The 18,862-nt window shown below is 37.9% G+C and overlaps 1 protein-coding gene across 9 annotated transcripts in view; it reads right to left on the reverse strand.

Moving 5' to 3' along the window:
* Positions 1–18,862, reverse strand: part of RALGAPA2 (Ral GTPase activating protein catalytic subunit alpha 2) — a 334,286-nt gene that overhangs the window by 213,889 nt on the left and 101,535 nt on the right. For all 9 annotated transcript variants that reach the window (XM_058563323.1, XM_058563324.1, XM_058563325.1 and 6 more), the window contains 4 exons: positions 13,120–13,287; positions 11,864–12,001; positions 9,137–9,285; positions 4,653–4,764 (listed from right to left, as the gene is read on the reverse strand). In XM_058563323.1, coding sequence (XP_058419306.1) covers positions 4,653–4,764; positions 9,137–9,285; positions 11,864–12,001; positions 13,120–13,287 — 567 coding nt within the window. The remainder of the gene's footprint in view (positions 1–4,652; positions 4,765–9,136; positions 9,286–11,863; positions 12,002–13,119; positions 13,288–18,862) is intronic.

The raw sequence follows: 18,862 nt of genomic DNA on the forward strand, positions 1-18,862 counted from the left end.
GGACCTGGTCTCTCTTGCTCCTGGCCTTTGCACATACTGTTCCTTCCTTCTCTTCCCTCCTTTTTGCCTCTTTAAACTCCTACTCATTCTTTAGGTCACAACTTGGACATCACTTTGTCCAAGTTGTCCCTGACTGCCACCCCACCCCCAGACTCTGGTAAGCAGCTTTCAGTTCCCACAGTTCTCTGCATTTCCTCCTCAGAGGCCTTATCACTCCTTTCCTGAAGAGTCTATTCACTTCTCCATGTCCCTCCTCTAGCCTTATGGTCCACAGCACTATAATTGGTCACATGTGTGGTCATATGACCCACACAACTGGTCAATTATGCATATATTCTGGATATTTCCTTACCTTGAAATTGCCCAGTTCCTCATCTCTGCCAAAATATTCCACATCTTTTAAAATTCAAATAAAAATGTGTCTCCTTTGAAATACGTACCAAGTCCATCCCAGACGAGCCTCAGATCCCTTCCTAATCTTAGTAGAGGGAATCTTTATATCCAAAGTCTGTGTAACTTTCCTGATCTGTGTCAGAGCTAAATGTACTTGTTAAGGTGCCAACTTGCAAATATTTCTGCCCAACCCAGACGCAAATATGCTCCCACTGTCTTCAAGGATTGTACTATGCATGGGAGAGGGATGAATTTGCTTTTTAATTAAAAGAGAAATTTTTCTTTAACATAGATATAAGGAAACTTTGAGATATAAAAAGCAGTCTGTAATTAGACAGACCTGTTCTCATCACTTCAAAAATCATATTTAAAGTGACCCTTTTGTAATGTACCTGTTCTCTATCTTTCAGATCATGTTTACTATACTTTTTAAAGAGGTAAAAATGTTAAAGTTGAGCTAAAATAGTTAAGTACATTGAAAACCAGGTTTTAAACACTCAGACTTATAATCTGATTCTAAGATGAATGAATTTTTTAAAAATTAAAGACAATGCAAAGGAAAAAATTAAAATAATTTTATCATTTATAATTAATACTTTATTATATATTTTTATTATGACTAAAATGCCAGCTTCTTCGAATTCATTTTTACACTCATGTTCTCAAAATAAGTTTGAGGCCATCACCATAAAATACACACATACAACAAAATTAATAAATAGTAGATAAAAAATATTATCTTAACAGAGTAAGAAGAAAAAGTAGAGACTGGCCATGTTAGCAGGACTCAGCCTCACATTTGTTTCTAGCACTAGCTTTGGGTTCAAAGGCCGATGTTTTGGTGTGGTAAGATGCCCTGTATTGGGAATCTTGCATTGGCTTCACTTTATTGACTAATTATAAAACAAGGACAGAACAACAACTTCCTGCAGCTTACAAAATTCATCTCACAGACATGTACACAGACCCGTTGAATCATCATCATAATTCACAACTAATAACAGTTCCACACAGAGCAAAATCATTAAATATAGTCAGGGGGTGAGGGGCGGCACCTTTGGACTTGAAGGCAGGGCATCCTTTTAATAAGTTACTCTTTTCTAAGAAGAAGAGTGACAGAACTCTTGGTTCTGTCACTAATTTGGTTTGTAACCCAGGCAATTTACTTGGCTTTTCTGGAGTCATATTTCTCGTTAAAAATAAAAAGCTGAATAAGAGCATCTCCAAGCTTCCTTCAGCATTGAAATTCATGTTTTATCAAATACATGTTGACACACAAGCTGTATTAAAAAAAAACCTTCACCTGTAAATCACTCCTTTTCTTATATACGTTTCCTAGACAGCCACTTTCTACATTTCTCTACTCACTACATTAGGGGACTACAGAACTTTAAAGTAATGGCTTAGACTGTAAACAGAAGGACCAGAGTCCAAGTTTACTGATGTACCTTCAGAGCCTCAAGCATAAGGTCAGATTTAGCACTGACAACAGACTAAAACATCATTTATGACAATCACCATTATCTGGTAAATATTTAAAACTAAGTAAAACTTAACTATCATTTGAAGAAAATTTGCCAACCCAAGTGATCTACTAACAGAGAAAAAACTACACACTAAAGGAAAAATTAGAAAAAGATAAAAGGATAATGGCAATTTAAAATTTCCTGTCCCCTTTAATAGTCTCCTTATTCAAATGTTTAAAAATTAAGCATCTGGCAATTGTCGACAGTCTGCATGACCAGGCGAATAACAATTAGACGGCACATTTTAATTTTAGTATGGGACTAGATGATGCTCACTTGATTGCCTGGCAGATCTGTCTAGACCTTTCACATTTTTCTCCCCCCTTGGATCTCACAAAAGGACTTGGAAGACCAACAGAAGATCATAAATCCAAAATGAATCCTCTCTGATTCTTATGGCAACCCTGCAAGGTAGGAAAGAATCCTTTCCTGGTTGTGACAGATTAGGGCAGAGACTCAGAAAGGTGAAGTAATTTGCTCAAGGCCACACAGCCAGGAAGTGCCAGAGCTGGGGTCAGAACCCAGAAACTGTATAACTCCAAAAAGATCATCATTTCTCCACTATTTTATGGTTAGTTCTTAATGTAAGCATTCTTGATCCATCTAACCATTGCCAAAATAATAACAATGGCATCAAAATCATTGATCATGGACTCAAAACTAATCTTCAAGTGACATCTGAAAAGATTTCCCCATCAATAAGGGGGATTTCCACCCCCAACCCAAAACCAAACAAACAAACAAAAAACACAACTCCACAATAGATTCTGGCTTAATTCAGTAACAAGTTCTTGCTCTAATTCCAACATACACACTAGATGCAGGGCCAGGCAACTGGTGAGGAATGAGGCCCAGGAAAGAGCCTGAGCTTGGCTTCAGGCCATGTCACTTGACAGTCCCAGTCCCAACAGAACTGGGAGATCAGGAAGGTGCCAACAGTGAGATGCTCCATGAGAGTCAGAGCAAAGTCAGAGCAAAGACACTGAGGAGAGCGTCTGTATGTCCAGGTGGGCAGCAAAGCAAGTGGTCAGTACCACCCCCGAGGCAAGAGCACAGCAAAGTTGGAGACACACAAAAGGATGTGTAGACCACGTCATATATCCAATAACTAGGCAAAGCAATCAGAGTAAAAGGGATTATATTATTCAGGAGGCAAGTGAGCACATGGCAATTATTTCTGCAGCCTCTCAGACATTTTTCATCAAGTCAAGATCACTCAATCATAATAAATTATTAAAAATTAATATGAACAGTTGGGTTCTCTTGTGTTACAATGTGAATATTTAGCTTTATTTAAAGAATTAATTTCTCTTTTTGTCACCTTCACCTACATGTCCTACTTGTCTTCTAGATATGCTCTTAATATATATCCTCAAAAACCACCTTCAAGTCAACTGAAGAGGGAAGTTAACAACTTCTCCCTGCAACTGTCACTTCCAGCTCATGATCCACCATGCTTTCTCCTAATCAAATTATTCAAAGCCAGGTCTATCCATTGTACTGATGCCTTTACTTGTGCAGAATGTCACATTTTTCCAGAGTCCTTCACACTGTTCTCTTTCAGAAATGCTTCATAAATTCTATGCATCCCATAAATATTAGTGCTTTCTAGAACAATGCTGCAATAGGCTACTGCTCTCAGGATCCTTTAAAACTTCCACTCCCCAGGCAGTTAGTTCATCATCCGCCTTCTCTTCTCTCTCCCTTAGGGTGACATCAGACTACTCGTGCCCTTAACCATTCTCACCACGTGAGGTGCAGGAAACACAGCTACTTCCTTGGCTTTCTGCTCCCACCAAGGCCAGCCCAGGCCTCCTCACCTTACCAAGGACTTCACTTCTGCAGTTCTCCTCTCTCTCCACCAGACTATCTAACATGTTCTCTCCCACACTGGGCCATCTCCACTGGCGAGCAAACATACTTTAATACCACCTACCTTAAACCCTGCCCTCCAGGCATGCTGCCCGCTCCAGCTAGCTCCCTTTTCCCTCCTCCCATCTACATCAATATCTCTGCAAAGCCTTGAGTATACTTGCTACCTCCACTGGCCAGCTCTCATTTTCTCCTCTATCCTCTCCAAGTGGGCCTCAATCCCCTAAAACATTAACTACCTACATCTTGTCAAAGCCAATGGTCAACTGGCAGTTCTCTTACCCAACATTCTTCTCCAGACATCCAGGATACATGCTCCTCTAGTTTCCCTCCTAGCTCCCTGGCCACTCTTTCTCAGCATCTTTGGCTGGCTCCTCTCCTCCACCAATTATGGAGATGGGCTTCTTCTCTCTCTGCCACTATTCTCTCCCTAGGTGATCCCATCCAGTCGTGTGGCTTTAAACACAACTGACCAACACACCAATGGCTCTCGCATTTTTATTTCTAGCCTGAACCACTCCCTGACCTTACTCCCATTCCCAAACTTCTGTTTATCCTTCACCTCTTCAAATCTACCTGGTGCTCCACCAAGGCAATCAGCTCTTCTCATCTTCTAAATTTCTACCAACCTCAAACAAATCAAAAGAGGAAGTAGATGGCAGAGAGGTGGGAAGGTCTAAAAGAAGCTCAGCACTAACTGTAAAGAATAGATTAGAACCTTCAGGACAAAGCTAAGAAGAAAAATTTCTAGAAATTTAAAGTTAGGTAAATTTTACTCAAAATTCTCAATGATTAAAACTAATTCACTGTGAAATCTAATTCATTTCTTGCATTCGCAGAGTTTTAATGAAAAAGACTTACCCTAAACAGTAACCCTGCCAAGCTCTGGGCAAATAAGTCCTTTATTTGTTTATCCTTTGGCTTCTGCATGACAGCTTCTGTTATCCTGAGTAGTATTTGCAACATCTGTTCCCTGCGCCACCCAAAATAAAAGCTTATATTATTAATCACATCTCCAAAGCACCTTAATTCATGGGTACAAGAAATCTCTTAAGAATTCAGCAACATTGATAATCATGTATTCCTTAAAAGTATTAAAAATCCGAATGCCAATTACATAACGAATACCATATTTTATCAAAATAAGCTACTTTATGTTACAACAGTTGTAAAACTATGTCTCCTCCTGATGCCCACATCAATAAGAAGGATAAAACAGGTATCATCCTGGCCTGATTTTCTCCCCTTGCACAAAGGGAGGCAAGATTGTTTCTCCAACTGTGCTGGGGTCCCGTAAAGGCACTCAGTGAGTAGCAGTGCCTGTTTGAACTTATGCAGCAACCTTTAATTTTCACATCTATTATTTTATTGACCTGTAAGGTCTCCCTATCTACCTTTGTGATAGAAAATAAAATTGACCTTCTGGTCTTCATTCTGGGAAGATATGCAGTCAGCACCATTGTATGACCGAACTCCACAGTATTCTCACAGGTAGGAGGGTTTGGAAAGGTCACCGTTGGTCACTTGGAGGCACAGAGCTTTATGCCTGAAAGATCCTGACTCTGCACCATGGGGCACAGCTGAGATAACTGCAATCACGACATCTTAGTCACAGCGTCCCTCACAGCTGAGATAACTGCAATCACGACATCTTAGTCACAGCGTCCCTCACAGAAGGGGGCTTTTATGTAAAAGGTCTTTGAAGAGTATAAAGCACTGAAGAGGCAAAAATAACACTGCTAATTATGATAATAGTAATAAGTTCTTTAGAACAGGCAAAGGGCATCTTTCTTTCTTACAGCTAAGTTACATTCTTCATATTAGAGTGTCTGCTCACTTCTTTTCCTAAATTCCATGGAAACTGAGAACACTCTATCTTTTGCAATATAAGGGAGGTCTGTTTGTTCTCTGAGGGAAATCACCCGGTTCCTTTTAACTTCTCCTTCGAGGTCTTCTACACAAAACATTCATTCATCTTTATAACATTCTCCTTGGCCTTACTGCTCCTTAGTGATAAAATCGAGAATTGGAAAAGTACTCCAGGTCAGATAATGAGATCTCTAAATCACAGTTCCTTTTTTCTCATATTTCTGCATACTGGTACACTATTTTCTCTTAACATGACGTTGAATCTCATTCAGCTTCTCATGGTATAATGACCTCTAGGCATTTCCTGCCCTATTTGTAGCTGAACCAATTTGATTTTCATCCCGGGGTTATCTGTTGGCATACACTCTCGCTGCACTCTGTTCTACTTGTTTGCTTGTGCTGTACATTGCCTATGGATTCTGGAAGCACAGAATAAGGACTATCAAGTCACGGGAGATCTGGGCACATGTGCATGGAGTGGACAGCGACTTTGAAGAGGAGAATGAGGGAAGAAATGATGCAGAAAAGAGGACAGCCTGTCGCTCACCACATTCTGGGTCCCCAGGCCCCTATCGCAGGTGCGGGGAAGGGCAGCCCCCAGTGTCACCACTGTCTGCTCACATTATGTCACGCTTAAGACAAAAAAAATGATCCCTTCCATACGAATGGTTACATACCCATCCTGCAAACATGATGATGAGAACAAGAGACATAATAATTTTCGAATCAAATCTCAGTCACGGGAACTGCTATCAAAAACTGCAAACCTGATCAAAGCAATGACTGACAAAGACAGAGTTAATTTAATTTCTGAACCTATGAAAGCTTGGAAAGCCATGAAATTCCCATGCAGAGTCTTCTGGACGAAAATGAGGGTGAAAAAATTGTCTCCAGTTTGGAAAAACCTTTCCTAACAGTTTTGACTCCAGCTTATTCCTTTCTATTTTGTGAAACACTGACTTTTGGTGACTCCTCTTCAAAGGAAAACGGCTCAGAGTGTAACAAACTCCTATTAGAGCACATGAAATTACACACATGTGCTGTCCTGCTGTTGGTAGAGGAAGAGGATTTTCCTGCACTCCTCATTATTTACTGTGTCCTCATCTTCTCACACAGATGGTATTGTTACTCATTCACACGCCAGTTATTCACTATTTCAGGACCACTTCTTAGCACTTCCTTGGCTACAAGCCCTGGTCAAAGCTGCTATCATCAATGGCCACAGACTTTGTGCTCCTCCCCACTGTCTCTTCTCCATGTGGCAGTCAGAGAGGTCTTTTGGAAATGTAAATCAGGCTGTGTCACACTCTTGAGCACACACAGAGAGGTAGTAGTGTCCTTCCTGAGGCCTGCAAGGCCCCGTGCAACCTGGCTCTGGCTTGCCCCTGCCTCATCCCCTCCCACTCTCCCTCTCCGTCTGCTCTGCCACATAGGCTGTCGTCTTGTGCTGCCTGGAACACACCATGCTTGTTACTTGCTGTTCCTTCATCAAGAATGCTCTTCCCTCAGATCTCCCATGGCTCCTCTCTCCCCTCCCTCAGGGCTCTGCTCAGAAAGGCCTTTCCTGACACCTGATGAAGAAAACTCCCCTGCCCTCCACACTGTCCCCTTCGCCAGCCTCACTGTTGTTAGCACTTAATCCCACTGGTATTGTTTCTGTGCTCATTAAGTCTCTCAGTCTATGAGGACGGAAAACTCACCAGGGCAGGAACCTAGTCCATCTAGTTCACACCATATCCTCACAGCAGAAGCTTAGCAGTTACTTACTGGACGACAGAGGGGAGGGAACTCAGGGATTGTCTGGTACTAAACTACATAAGAAAATCTGCTAGGGAAACAGGTCACATCCCTTTCTATGCTCCACAGACTATTTTTTGGTATTTTCATCTATTTCTATAATTTGTTTTTTTATATTTTTATCTGAAAATTTCTGAATTACTAAAGAACAGAGAAGAATTGCTTAATTTTATTTCTTAGAATTTTCACCAAAAAAATATTATCAAAAATATCAAAATACTGCTGATACAATGGTATGCTGAATTCATAGAGTTTTCAAAGAAAAAAAAGCTATCAAAATACTATTGATATAACTGTGGTATCGAGGAGCACATATTTCAGTTGAAAGCATACCAGCATTTCTCATTACTTTCAATATTACTGATGCAGCATTTAACTTTGTTTAAATCATATTGTTCATCACTGTAATATTTCCAGCTTTAACAATTGCTTCTTGGAAAATAGTGCTAAGTTTAAAAATCTGGGAAAGAATGACATTGAAATTTACATCTTAAAATAATCATTTTGATACTGTGGTTTCTGTATTAGTGAACTTTTTGTGGGACAGGATTCTTCAGGCCCTCCCTTCCCTCATCTGAGAAAGAAAAGGGCTGGACTCGATGCCCCGGAGGCCCCTGCCAGCTCATTTCTGCCTCATTTCTATGGTTTCCACCAACTGCAGAGAGATCCTTCCAAAGCACCCTTAGTGCTGACTCAAGGAGGTCCAGAAAGGGCCTCCAGAACACAGCTGAGTAATGGGGACCCCGAGAATTTCCAGGAGGGAAGTGTGCCACCAGCGCTGGTCTGCAGTGGCCTCAGTGGACTGAGAGCCCAGCCCAGAGAAAACTGGGGGAGTGCTGACTACAGCCAGGCAAGCAGCGAGGGCAGCTTGTCTGCTGGAGGGTAGTGGCTGGGTGGGAGGAACATGCGAAGGATGGACTGGAGAGGCATTTTAAAGGCAGAACAGAGAGGCTGCCTTTCCGATGCATGAAGGAAGAGAGGAGTGGAAAGTGACTGTGAGCCACTCTGATCTGTTGCTGAGAACCTCTGAAAAGACCTCAAAACTGGAGTGATCTGAAGACATTCATTATGGGAGAAGGGCACAGGAAAAAATTTAATGCATCGTTTACCTTTAGGGGTATTATAAACACAAAAACACCAAACAAAAATGAAGGATAAAAATGAAGACATTTTACGTAACCATATTTTAACACCACCACTATATTTTGTCTGTACTATTTATTTAGCCACTCTGACAATTTATCACTTAAAGTTATTGTTTTTCCAAAAAGAAATTAAAACTTGAAGTTTGAAGCAATAAAAATCAGTTAACAGCATTTCAGAGCCATTAACAAACTCTCCTGGGCTTATGCAGAATGAGATTATAAAACACCAGTTATACTGCTTTTTCACAAAACTGTTTGATGATAGTTTAAAATGGAAAAATCTACTATTAAGTAATACAACTACTTATTCTTAATTCAAGAACATTTTTAAAACCAATAATGAAAATAAATGAACTATCAAAGTACTGGATACTTACCTTCTTCATAATTCACAGAAACTGTTACAAAAGACTAATTATTACCTTATTGTTAACTTTGTAAAGCCATTTAATAAATAGAGGCTTTAACATTTTAATTATGTTGAAAAACAAAAACATCTGTTTTACGATATTAATTAATTTGAAATAAACTTACCATGTCTTTTTATTCATTGTAAGCTCCATTATCATGCGCCTAAAAATAATCAACACAGCTTTACAAGTATCAACTTGTTCTTTCAAGAGCATGGGAACTTCAGCACACGGTTCCAACAAAAAGACATTTGCAGCATTTGTCAAAAACACCTTAAAATCAACAAATTTTACATTAGAAGATATAATTAAACATATAAATCTGAAAAAAATTTGCTTAAAGATAATGATATTAATTTCACTACCAATGAATCACTTTGTGTTATTTCAATTAAGACAAGTGGTACCAATACACACTCAAGATTTTTTTTAGTTCAACTCTTAGAATCACTTAAATACTGAGATACCTGTAAGACCTTTCCTAGAAAAAAATTACTATTACATATTAATACTGCAACTTTAGAAATTTTATGAATCAGAAAAGCTTTTGAGGACTTCTTAAAATTCCCTCAAAAAAAGTGGGGGGGTGGGAGGGAGAGAAAAAGTAAGATAGGATCACCACTTCTGGGTGAGAAATTTTGGGGTGGGGGAAGGGGAAAGGAAGAGGAGTTGTGGTCAGCCAGCGGCTAGAAACAACTATCTGATTACTGTTGACTCTCCCAGCACAGGAACAACTTGCTGACAGGAAGCACGGCCAGCCACGCCCAACAAGGGTGTGGACCTCTAGGAGAAATGGCGTGCCAGGAAGTAGTCAAAGCCACATGATTGACACTGCACATCTTCCAGGAACACATATTTTTAATATGAGAACTATATTATGCAGTAGAATATAAAACCTAAGTGAATTATTAAGATAAAAACATTTCACAATATTTTCAGATAGTCATCCAACAGCTCTACACTCTGCCTCAGATCTGTAGGATCTTCAGGAAAAAGAATTTTTTGACCAACAAACTATAGCAGTTTTAGTGTAATTTTTGTGAGTCTGTTTTTTAAAGACGTACGCCATAGATGATATATTGCAATGTAGATCCTTTTAATTCAATGTATTTGGCTTCTTGATTTGAATTTGAAAGTACTGCATATTCCCAAGTAAAAGTGAAGAGTCTTCATGTATTATACTTCTTTCACTTTGCTTTGTAAAAACCTCAAAATGCCAACTCCAGAAATATTTCTTATTACCGTGTTAGTGTTAAGGTAAAAATAAATAAAATTAACATGTCCAAACTGTACTTTTAAAAAGCAACTATAGAAGAGTACTATCTTATCAAATCTCCATTTGGCCACTTTTTCCTAACAAACCAAGCAAAGGACCAAGGTCCTGGATACAACGAGAACAAAAACAGCTATTTAAATCCAAACTAAACACTTGTTTAAAACTGTAGCACTATAAGCCAGTAGAAAATTTTTTTCTTGGTTACATCCAAGTAGATGTAACTTATCCTTTCAGAAAACAAATAACACTCTTCTGAACCCAGGGAGATAACTGGCACCCACAACTCCCACTGGCTGACAATGGGATGTCTGATGGTGGCAATCTGGCAATCCACTTGGAGGAAGGGGGTTACTGAGGGAAACAGGACAGGGACTCCTGCAAGTATTTCCCTGTGAGGACACAGGTTATATTTACGAGCTGCACCAAAGTTCTTGGAAGCTACTCAAGTAAAATCATCTTGATTTTTTTTTTTTTTTTTTGCCGAGGAAGATTGGCCCTGAGCTAACATCCGATACCCATCTTCCTCTACTTTATATGGGATGCCACCATAGCATGGTTCAACGAGCAGTGCGTCAGTGCGCGCCCGGGACCCGAACCTGTGAACCCTCGGGCCACCGCAGCAGAGTGCACGCACTTAAGCTGCGCCACTGGGCTAGCCCCATCTTGATTTTTTTTTTAAGTTAATTTCAAATTATTTGCTGATTTATTTTTGAAAAATGAGAAAATTCATTAGTTACAGCGTATTAAATTGCTAAGTACCTTGAAAATAAAAAGGATAGCGTGATAAGGAATCCTATGAAGAGACAGATGATAGAAATACGGCGTCATTGAAAACTGGGTAAAATGCATGCCATGCCCATGCCATCCCCAGACTCCACGCCTGGCCTCTGTGTGCAAGGCCTAACTGGACTCGACTACAAACATGGATACAGCATGGAGGGTGGGGTGCCAGGGAGTAGGGGAAAGAGAGGCACCCTGTGTTTTCACTTATACTCTAACAACTTTCAAGCTGGGTGGGACCCAAGAGGTAATCTCCAATCCTCATTTTTGAAATAAAATCCTGAGGTCAGCGGAGATTAAGTGATGAGCCAAAATTGTTCTTTCTGATGTCCTCAAATGGTAACGGTTCTATTCCATATATTCATTCAGATAAACATCTAAAAATTAATACATTAATCATCATTCTTCATAAACGCAGGTAATTTTTAAAAGGAATATGACTTATAAGATTATATAATCAGCATGCTTGTCTTGTAAATTCGAGTCCAGTTACTAACTTCCCATATGTGTTCAGAAGATACTTTTCAGATTTAAATCTCAATCATTTTACATTCACTGCATAATAATTCCTCTCAAAAACCTGCAACCAGTTCATATTTCTCCTTTGACTAGAAAAAAAAATCTTTTCAAACTGAAGGTGAGAAATCAGGAAGAAAACATAGAATGAGAATCTAAGGGTTGTTTACTGACAGATGGCTAAAAATACCACCATACTTTATACGATGTTATCTCAATAAACAAAATGTTCAAACTGACTCCAACTGGGGGCCTTTCCATCTCTGGCTGGACACGCACCTGCAGCATGGCCTGGGCCCCGGCTTTCACATTCTTATTTTCCTCTTCTGTCACACACCCTCTGTTCACCGCACTCGTGAAGGAGTATGTTCGTCCCCAACTGGAAGATCGCTTATGACCGGAACTTTCAGACGAGGTCTTTAGAAAATAACAATCAGTTAACAGAGGGGGAAGAAGACCACATTTGCATATTTAATTCCTCACACTCACCAGAATTCACAAGAATATGGTTTCTAGGAGGGGAAGTCTTTTTTCCTTTTGTTCACTACTCTACCTCTAGAACCTAAAATAGTGCCTAGCATTTAGTATGTGCTGAAGAAATAAACAAACATCCAATGACTGAATGAGCAGGTGAGACTGATCTTTAAAATGTGATAAATTCCATTTGCTTATTTTACTTTTTAACTTCATGACTAGTTATTAAAATGATTTCACCAATACTAAAAAATCAAAATTATGGAATTAATATAGATATTTAAAAGTGATATGCCTTTGGTTACAAATATTTTTAAATGTTTGTTGTTAATTGCTATAACAAACACCCACTTTTAGAAATAATTTCTCAGACTAGATTTCAAAGTAGAGTAAATATACATCTATAAATATGACAAGTTTCTTTTATGTTTCAGGCACAGGTCCCACTCTGTTGTTTTATATTTACCCAGCCTCTAGCTTTATCTAACACGGTAACCTAAAGTTAGCTTTATCTAAAAGGTCCACTCTAACAGCACCCGCTTTCTGAGGAGCATCCAGCCCTGCGGTGAGGCTTATTTATGGTGGAGATAACACTCACTATTAGGTTAGTTCTTTCATGTGTATAACATCTTGATTTTTTTCTGGTGCAGGCCACTGCACAAGAAAAGGCTGCCAAAACATTCTAAATTTAATTTCTCAAATGCTATTTAAACACGTCGACAATAAGGCAGTGGGTTTTTTAGTCTCATACAGAGACGTGTAAAATATGATGGTTTATTAAACAACTCTCATGTGGTGGTGAATAACAAAGCTGTAACGCACTTGTGGCCCTAGCCTGTGGGTTAGGAGATGACGGACGATCTTGAACAGAGCACAGAAGCAGCCTCACTGAGGCAGGTCCTCACGGAACTCAGCAACTCGAGAACATCAGGCATGTTAAAAAAAAAAAAAAAAAAAGATCCGCCTGCCTATGTCCCACTGACTGGGACCCTTGACTGGGCAGGTATGCTTTGCTAAAATATATATACTCCCAACTAAAACAACAAATGATAAAACACTACCTCCTTGCTGTCAGTCTCTGAAAATTCTAATTTTTCAGCATCTTCTTGGGCAACTTCTTTTTTATCTGGTTCCTCCATGAATACAGGTTTATCTTGGAGGATCCACTTTCTGTATACTTGAATTACTTTTCTTGTTACAGCTATGTCACAGGAAGGCAACAAAAATGCCTAAAATGAAAAGAGAAAAACTTCCTTTAACTCTACACAAGCTCAGATCACTGGAGCCATATAACAGACATTTCCAACGGCCATCACCAACTTCAGACTTTCCTTTGAAACATACAGCTTGTGAATGTACTATAGGAGCCAGGTATTATTGTGCACACCAAACTTATCTGACGAAAAAAGGCATTTTCATAATTGGGCCAGAAAACATAATGCAACTTAAAAATAACTACTATATTATGAATAATTTTTCCACAAAAATAGCCAAAGTGCATACCTATGCAGGTATTTTAATTGGCTATATAAACAATAATAATTGCACAACTGGGAACTTTTCCCAATGAATCAGAAATACATTATAAGATAACAGACATACTAGTAGAGCTAGGTGCAGCCAATTGTCACATCTCTTCCCAACTCCATGTTCACTTACGTCATGTTGGTAGCTTGAATTGGCCATGGCAGGAGTATTTACACCACAGAGGTAGGCAAGCACTACCAATCAAGGCTTTTCTCTTCTTTTTTTGCCTTTTCTCTTTCCTTATCTTTCTCTTCCTTCCTTTCCCTTCCTTCTCTTTCCTTCCTCTCTCCCTCCTTTCCATCTTTTTTTGAGACTCAGCTGTTCAACATTTACCAGCGCACTACTGAGCACAGATACCGATGTTAACAACAGCCACTGGCCAGTTGTAGCACTGTGCATATTTATGTGAACTTTTTAACATTAAAGAATCCCCTTACACATCTGAATTAATATGTAGAATAAGAATTTTGATTTAATGTATAAGATAACAAAAATGTAAATGGAATATGCATTTGCTTTTTGGGTATCAGCTTTAAAGAATATTTCTGTATGGGGGGGTGAACACGAAGGAGAGGTACTCAACACTCTGATGAATGCTTTAATTCCATAGATGAGAAATAAAGATCAAGCTCAGAACCCCTGAGATATTTCCCAAGGTCCCAATATTTCCTAAAGTTAGTTAATGATGAATCTAGGTCTTGATCTCAAGTTTCAGAGATTTGTTTTAATACCATCCTTAAGGTTCATGCTATAGGATCCAGTTATAGGCAGATTTCAAGGGTTTAACCCTTGTCACTTATTTGAAGTGACAAGGGCTCATGCAATATATAAATTTTCCATAGATGGTGGTCATGTTACATCAAATTTCAGAATAGAGGAGTTTCTATTATAACAAGACTGCAATGTATCAACGTATCAAATATTCTGACTCATACCTTAATAAAGATCAAGAAAGACAAGAATATGCCAAAGTACAATGGTGTCCCGTTCTAATTTTGCTCCAAAATTTTATTACAAATATTTTCACACATATAAAAAATGTTGAAAGACTTTTACAGTGAACATTCATATACCCACCCTCTAGATTCTACCATTAGCATTTGTATATGTGCTTTACCACATATCTATCTGTCAATCCACTCCTTTCTATCCTTGTTTCAATCCATTTTCTTTTTGATGCATTTCAAAGAAAGCTGCAGATATCAGTACATTTGAGCATGTATCACTGAACTCTATCACTGACTAGAGTCCAAAATTTATTTGTGTTACTTTAGGTAAAATTCATAAACAATGAAATGCACAGATCTTAAGTGGACCATCTGATAAGTTTTGATAAATGTAGACAACTATGTAACCCAAATCTAACATCAAGGTATATCATGTTACATTCCCCCCAGAAAGCAAACATAAATCCTTTCTGGAGGAAAATAAAGTCACAGTAAAACCAAAATTATTTGTACAGTCTGGTTAGTATGATATACGGCATCTTAATTAAAACTCAGAAGGGCCAGCCTAGTGCTGTAGCAGTTAAGTTCACACGTTCTGCTTTGGCAGCCAGGGGTTTGCCGGTTCGGGTCCTGGGCGTGGATATACTCGCCACTCATCAAGCCATGCTGAGCCGGCATCCCACATAGAAGAAATAGAAAGACCTACAACTAGGATATACAACTATGTACTGGGGGCTTCGAAGAGAAAAAAGAAAAAAAAACAGGAAGATTGGCAATAGATGTTAGCTCAGGGCCAATCTCCCTCAAAAGAAAAAACCAGAAATATGAGAAAAGAAGTCAATATTAACAAAATCACAATAAAAAATAGACAACAGTTTAAAGGTATGTGAAATCTAGATTAAGTATCAGAAAGAGATATAAATGAAATTGACAAATGAAATAACTAAAATTAAAAACTCAGTGTATAAGAACGACAACAGAATGGACACAGCTGAAGAGAAAACTAGAAGAAAATATCCAGAATGAAGCATGGAGAGACAAAAGGATGTCTAAATCAAAAGACAAGGTAAGAGGGAGAATACAATGAAAAGGTTATCCTATGCATGGTTGGAGATACAGAAGGAAAGAAGATTAGCAAAAAGTGGCAAAAACAATATTTGAAGAAAGAATGGCTGAGAATTTTGCCAAAATTGATAAAACATATCAATCCACAGATTCAACATCACAAAGAAACACAAGCAAGATAAGTACAAAGTGTATTACAGCAAAACTGCTGAAAATCAAAGACAATCAGAAAATCTTAAAAGCAGCCAGAGGAAGACAGACACATTTCCTCCAAAGGAGCAACCACATGACTTCACATAACTTCTCAAAGAAACAACGGATCAAAATAGTCAATGTGCAGAAAGAAAACAGCTACTTATGTAGAATTCAACATCCATAAAGAATATACTTAAAAATGAAAGCAAAATACAGACATCTTCCGATAAGAAAATGAGAAAATATGTTACCGAGGGACCTGATCTAAGAGAAATACTAAAAGTTATTCTTTAGGCAGAAGGAAAATAATCCCAGGTCAGAGATTTGCTAAGGAATAAAATGCAACAAAAAGGGTAATTATTTGAATAAATCTAAATGAATAAAATATATATGAATAAAAAGAAAAAATCTGGGCAAAATAATTATAGTTCGGAAATAGATTATATATATGTATATGCACATATACAAATGTGTGTGTGCATACAGGTATAATATATATTTTCATAATATGGATTTCAAATACACAAGAAAGGCATATAAACTGAGAAGAAGTAAATGAGCTATGAGGGAAAAGTTGAAATTAATGCTAGATTTTAAGTTAGGGCTGTAGGCTGTCAGCCATTAAAATATTACAAATGAATATAAAAGTACTAATGTAGAGGAGAAAAATGAGATGCTAAAAAAAAACCAGCCAAAGAATTCAAGACAACTAGAAAGTAAGATAGTAAATTTAAATACAATTATAGCAGCTGTAATGTTAAATGTAAATGGAATAATGCTCCAGTCAAGAGAGAAATTATAAGGTTTAAATCAATTTTAAAAACAATTTTAAAAACTATTAAATTTTTTAAACTACTAAAAAGACTATATGCCATTTATAAGAAGACATCCAAAACATATGAATATGAGGAAGTTAAAAGTCAAAAGTCAGAAAAAGATATATCATACAAAAACACAAACCAAAAGAAAACTGGTAGAGCTATATTAAGAATAGGCAAGATCAACTTGGAGGCAAAAAAGCATGACTAGAGATAAAGAGAGAAAATTCTTAATGATAAAAGATTCAATTCAAAGGAACATATAGTAATTCTAAATCCAACTAATAATTTTGCCTCAAATATTTATACAGCAAATACTGATAGACTTTGAAGGAAAATATGGACAAATCTACAGTCATAAGTAGGATAATCCCAGTAACTGGTAGAATAGCAGACAAAAAATACAAAGAAAAGAGAGTTGAACACACACTTCATACCTTCTCACTCTATCCTCCATGCCTCAACCTCTCATAGTTTTCATCTCTTTGTCTCTCTGAGGTGCAGTCAGGATAATTCCTTCAGATCTGTCATTCAGTTTATTCTCTCTTCAGCTGGATCTAATCTGCTATTAAACTTATCCATTGAGGCTTTCCTTTAATATTTCAATTATCACTTTTCTTTCACTTCTACAAGTTCTATTTTTTCCTATTCCAATCTGCTTAGTCAACTGTTACAGTTGTTTCTTTAAACAGGTTAAAAATATTCATTCTAAAGTCTCAATTGTATAACTGAAGGCCTTGTGAGGTTTTCCTGCTTCTTCTGACTTGTATGTATAGAAAAGATAAGTTTTGACTTACAAATTCCTAAGTGGAAGAAAGAGTGACCCAAAATTATTATACCCAGCTAAACTGCTATTCACATGTAAAGGCAAAAGGAAAACATTTCCCATCACAAAAGGACTCAGGATCTAGAGTTCCCAAGACACCGTCCTGAAAACACCCACTCAGTGACAAAATGAGGCCAACCAAGAAGTCAATCAAAGCAAGTATTTTAGGACTGTGGATACCAAAAGGAATGAATCCATCTAAATAAAGAATCAAGACTCAACAACTCATTAGGATTCCAAAACTAGCTGCAAATGGTGGTAAATTTATAATATAAATTTATAACAATGAAATCAGTAGATAGGAAGAGGTGGCTGAAGAAAACATAAGGCTGCTAATTTCTTCATATTTCATAACAAGAAATCAATATGCTATCTAAAATTATAATATGTAGTTAAAAAGTGATTCCAATACCTTAATGTTATTATAATATTTTTATTATAGACAAATCTGTTAGCAATTAATATTTCTTGTGGTAAAAGAATGTTTATTTGAATTTCAACAATTCCTTCAGTTTCACTTTATAGTCACGAGCCACATACATTTCAGTCAACGATGGACCGCGTATATGATGGTGGTCTCATAAGATTAGTACCATACAGCCTAGGTGTGTAGTAGGCTATACCTTCCAGGTTTGTGTAAGTACACTCTACGATGCTTGCACAATGACAAAATCACCTAACAACACATTTCTCAGAACGTATAACCATCGTTAAGCAACATATTACTGCATTTTGTTTTCTTCTGTTAAATTCAAGTAAAATAAAATTCAGAAATCTTCATTAAAAATCCATTAAAGATTCATTAAGAATTAAAGATTCCATCGTCACAGAGTTATTCTGTCAGCCCCCACCTCCACCCTGGCACTTCTACATAGCTACCCTTGCCCCGTCTGGTTTCATCTTTACCTGTCTCTGTCCATGGCTATCTGCCTGCCTGTCCATCTACACCTGCCGGCCAAAGTCTCTGTCTGTCTGTCTGACTGCACCGATCCACCTGTACATCTACACCTCCCTGCTTATTTCCATCTCTGCCAGCTGGCCTGTCTACATCGACCTGTCTGTTCTTCTATGCCTGCCTGCCATTTTGTTTATTTCTATCAGCTCATCTGTAAGCTCTGCTATCTATCTGTCAGGCTGTGCTCCATCTGTTTATATCCTCTCTTACCCATCTTCTCTCTACCAGTGTCTTATCTGTATATCTAGCTAGCCAGGCCAGCAGCCATATATATACATACGGAAATACCTAGAATGATGCTCTTCTAACATCAATAGTAGTTACTTAAATGGTAGTGTTTTGAGTGATTTGCTTTTGCTTTCTCCTCTATAATTATATATAGAGAGGGACTGTTTATCTAATGAGCATTCATCTTTCTTTAATAAAAATAAAGTTATTCTTTAAAACAAAACAACCTAATGAATAAACATC

This window comes from Diceros bicornis, chromosome 19, assembly GCF_020826845.1.
Source record: "Diceros bicornis minor isolate mBicDic1 chromosome 19, mDicBic1.mat.cur, whole genome shotgun sequence".
In the NCBI taxonomy this organism is placed as follows: domain Eukaryota; kingdom Metazoa; phylum Chordata; class Mammalia; order Perissodactyla; family Rhinocerotidae; genus Diceros; species Diceros bicornis.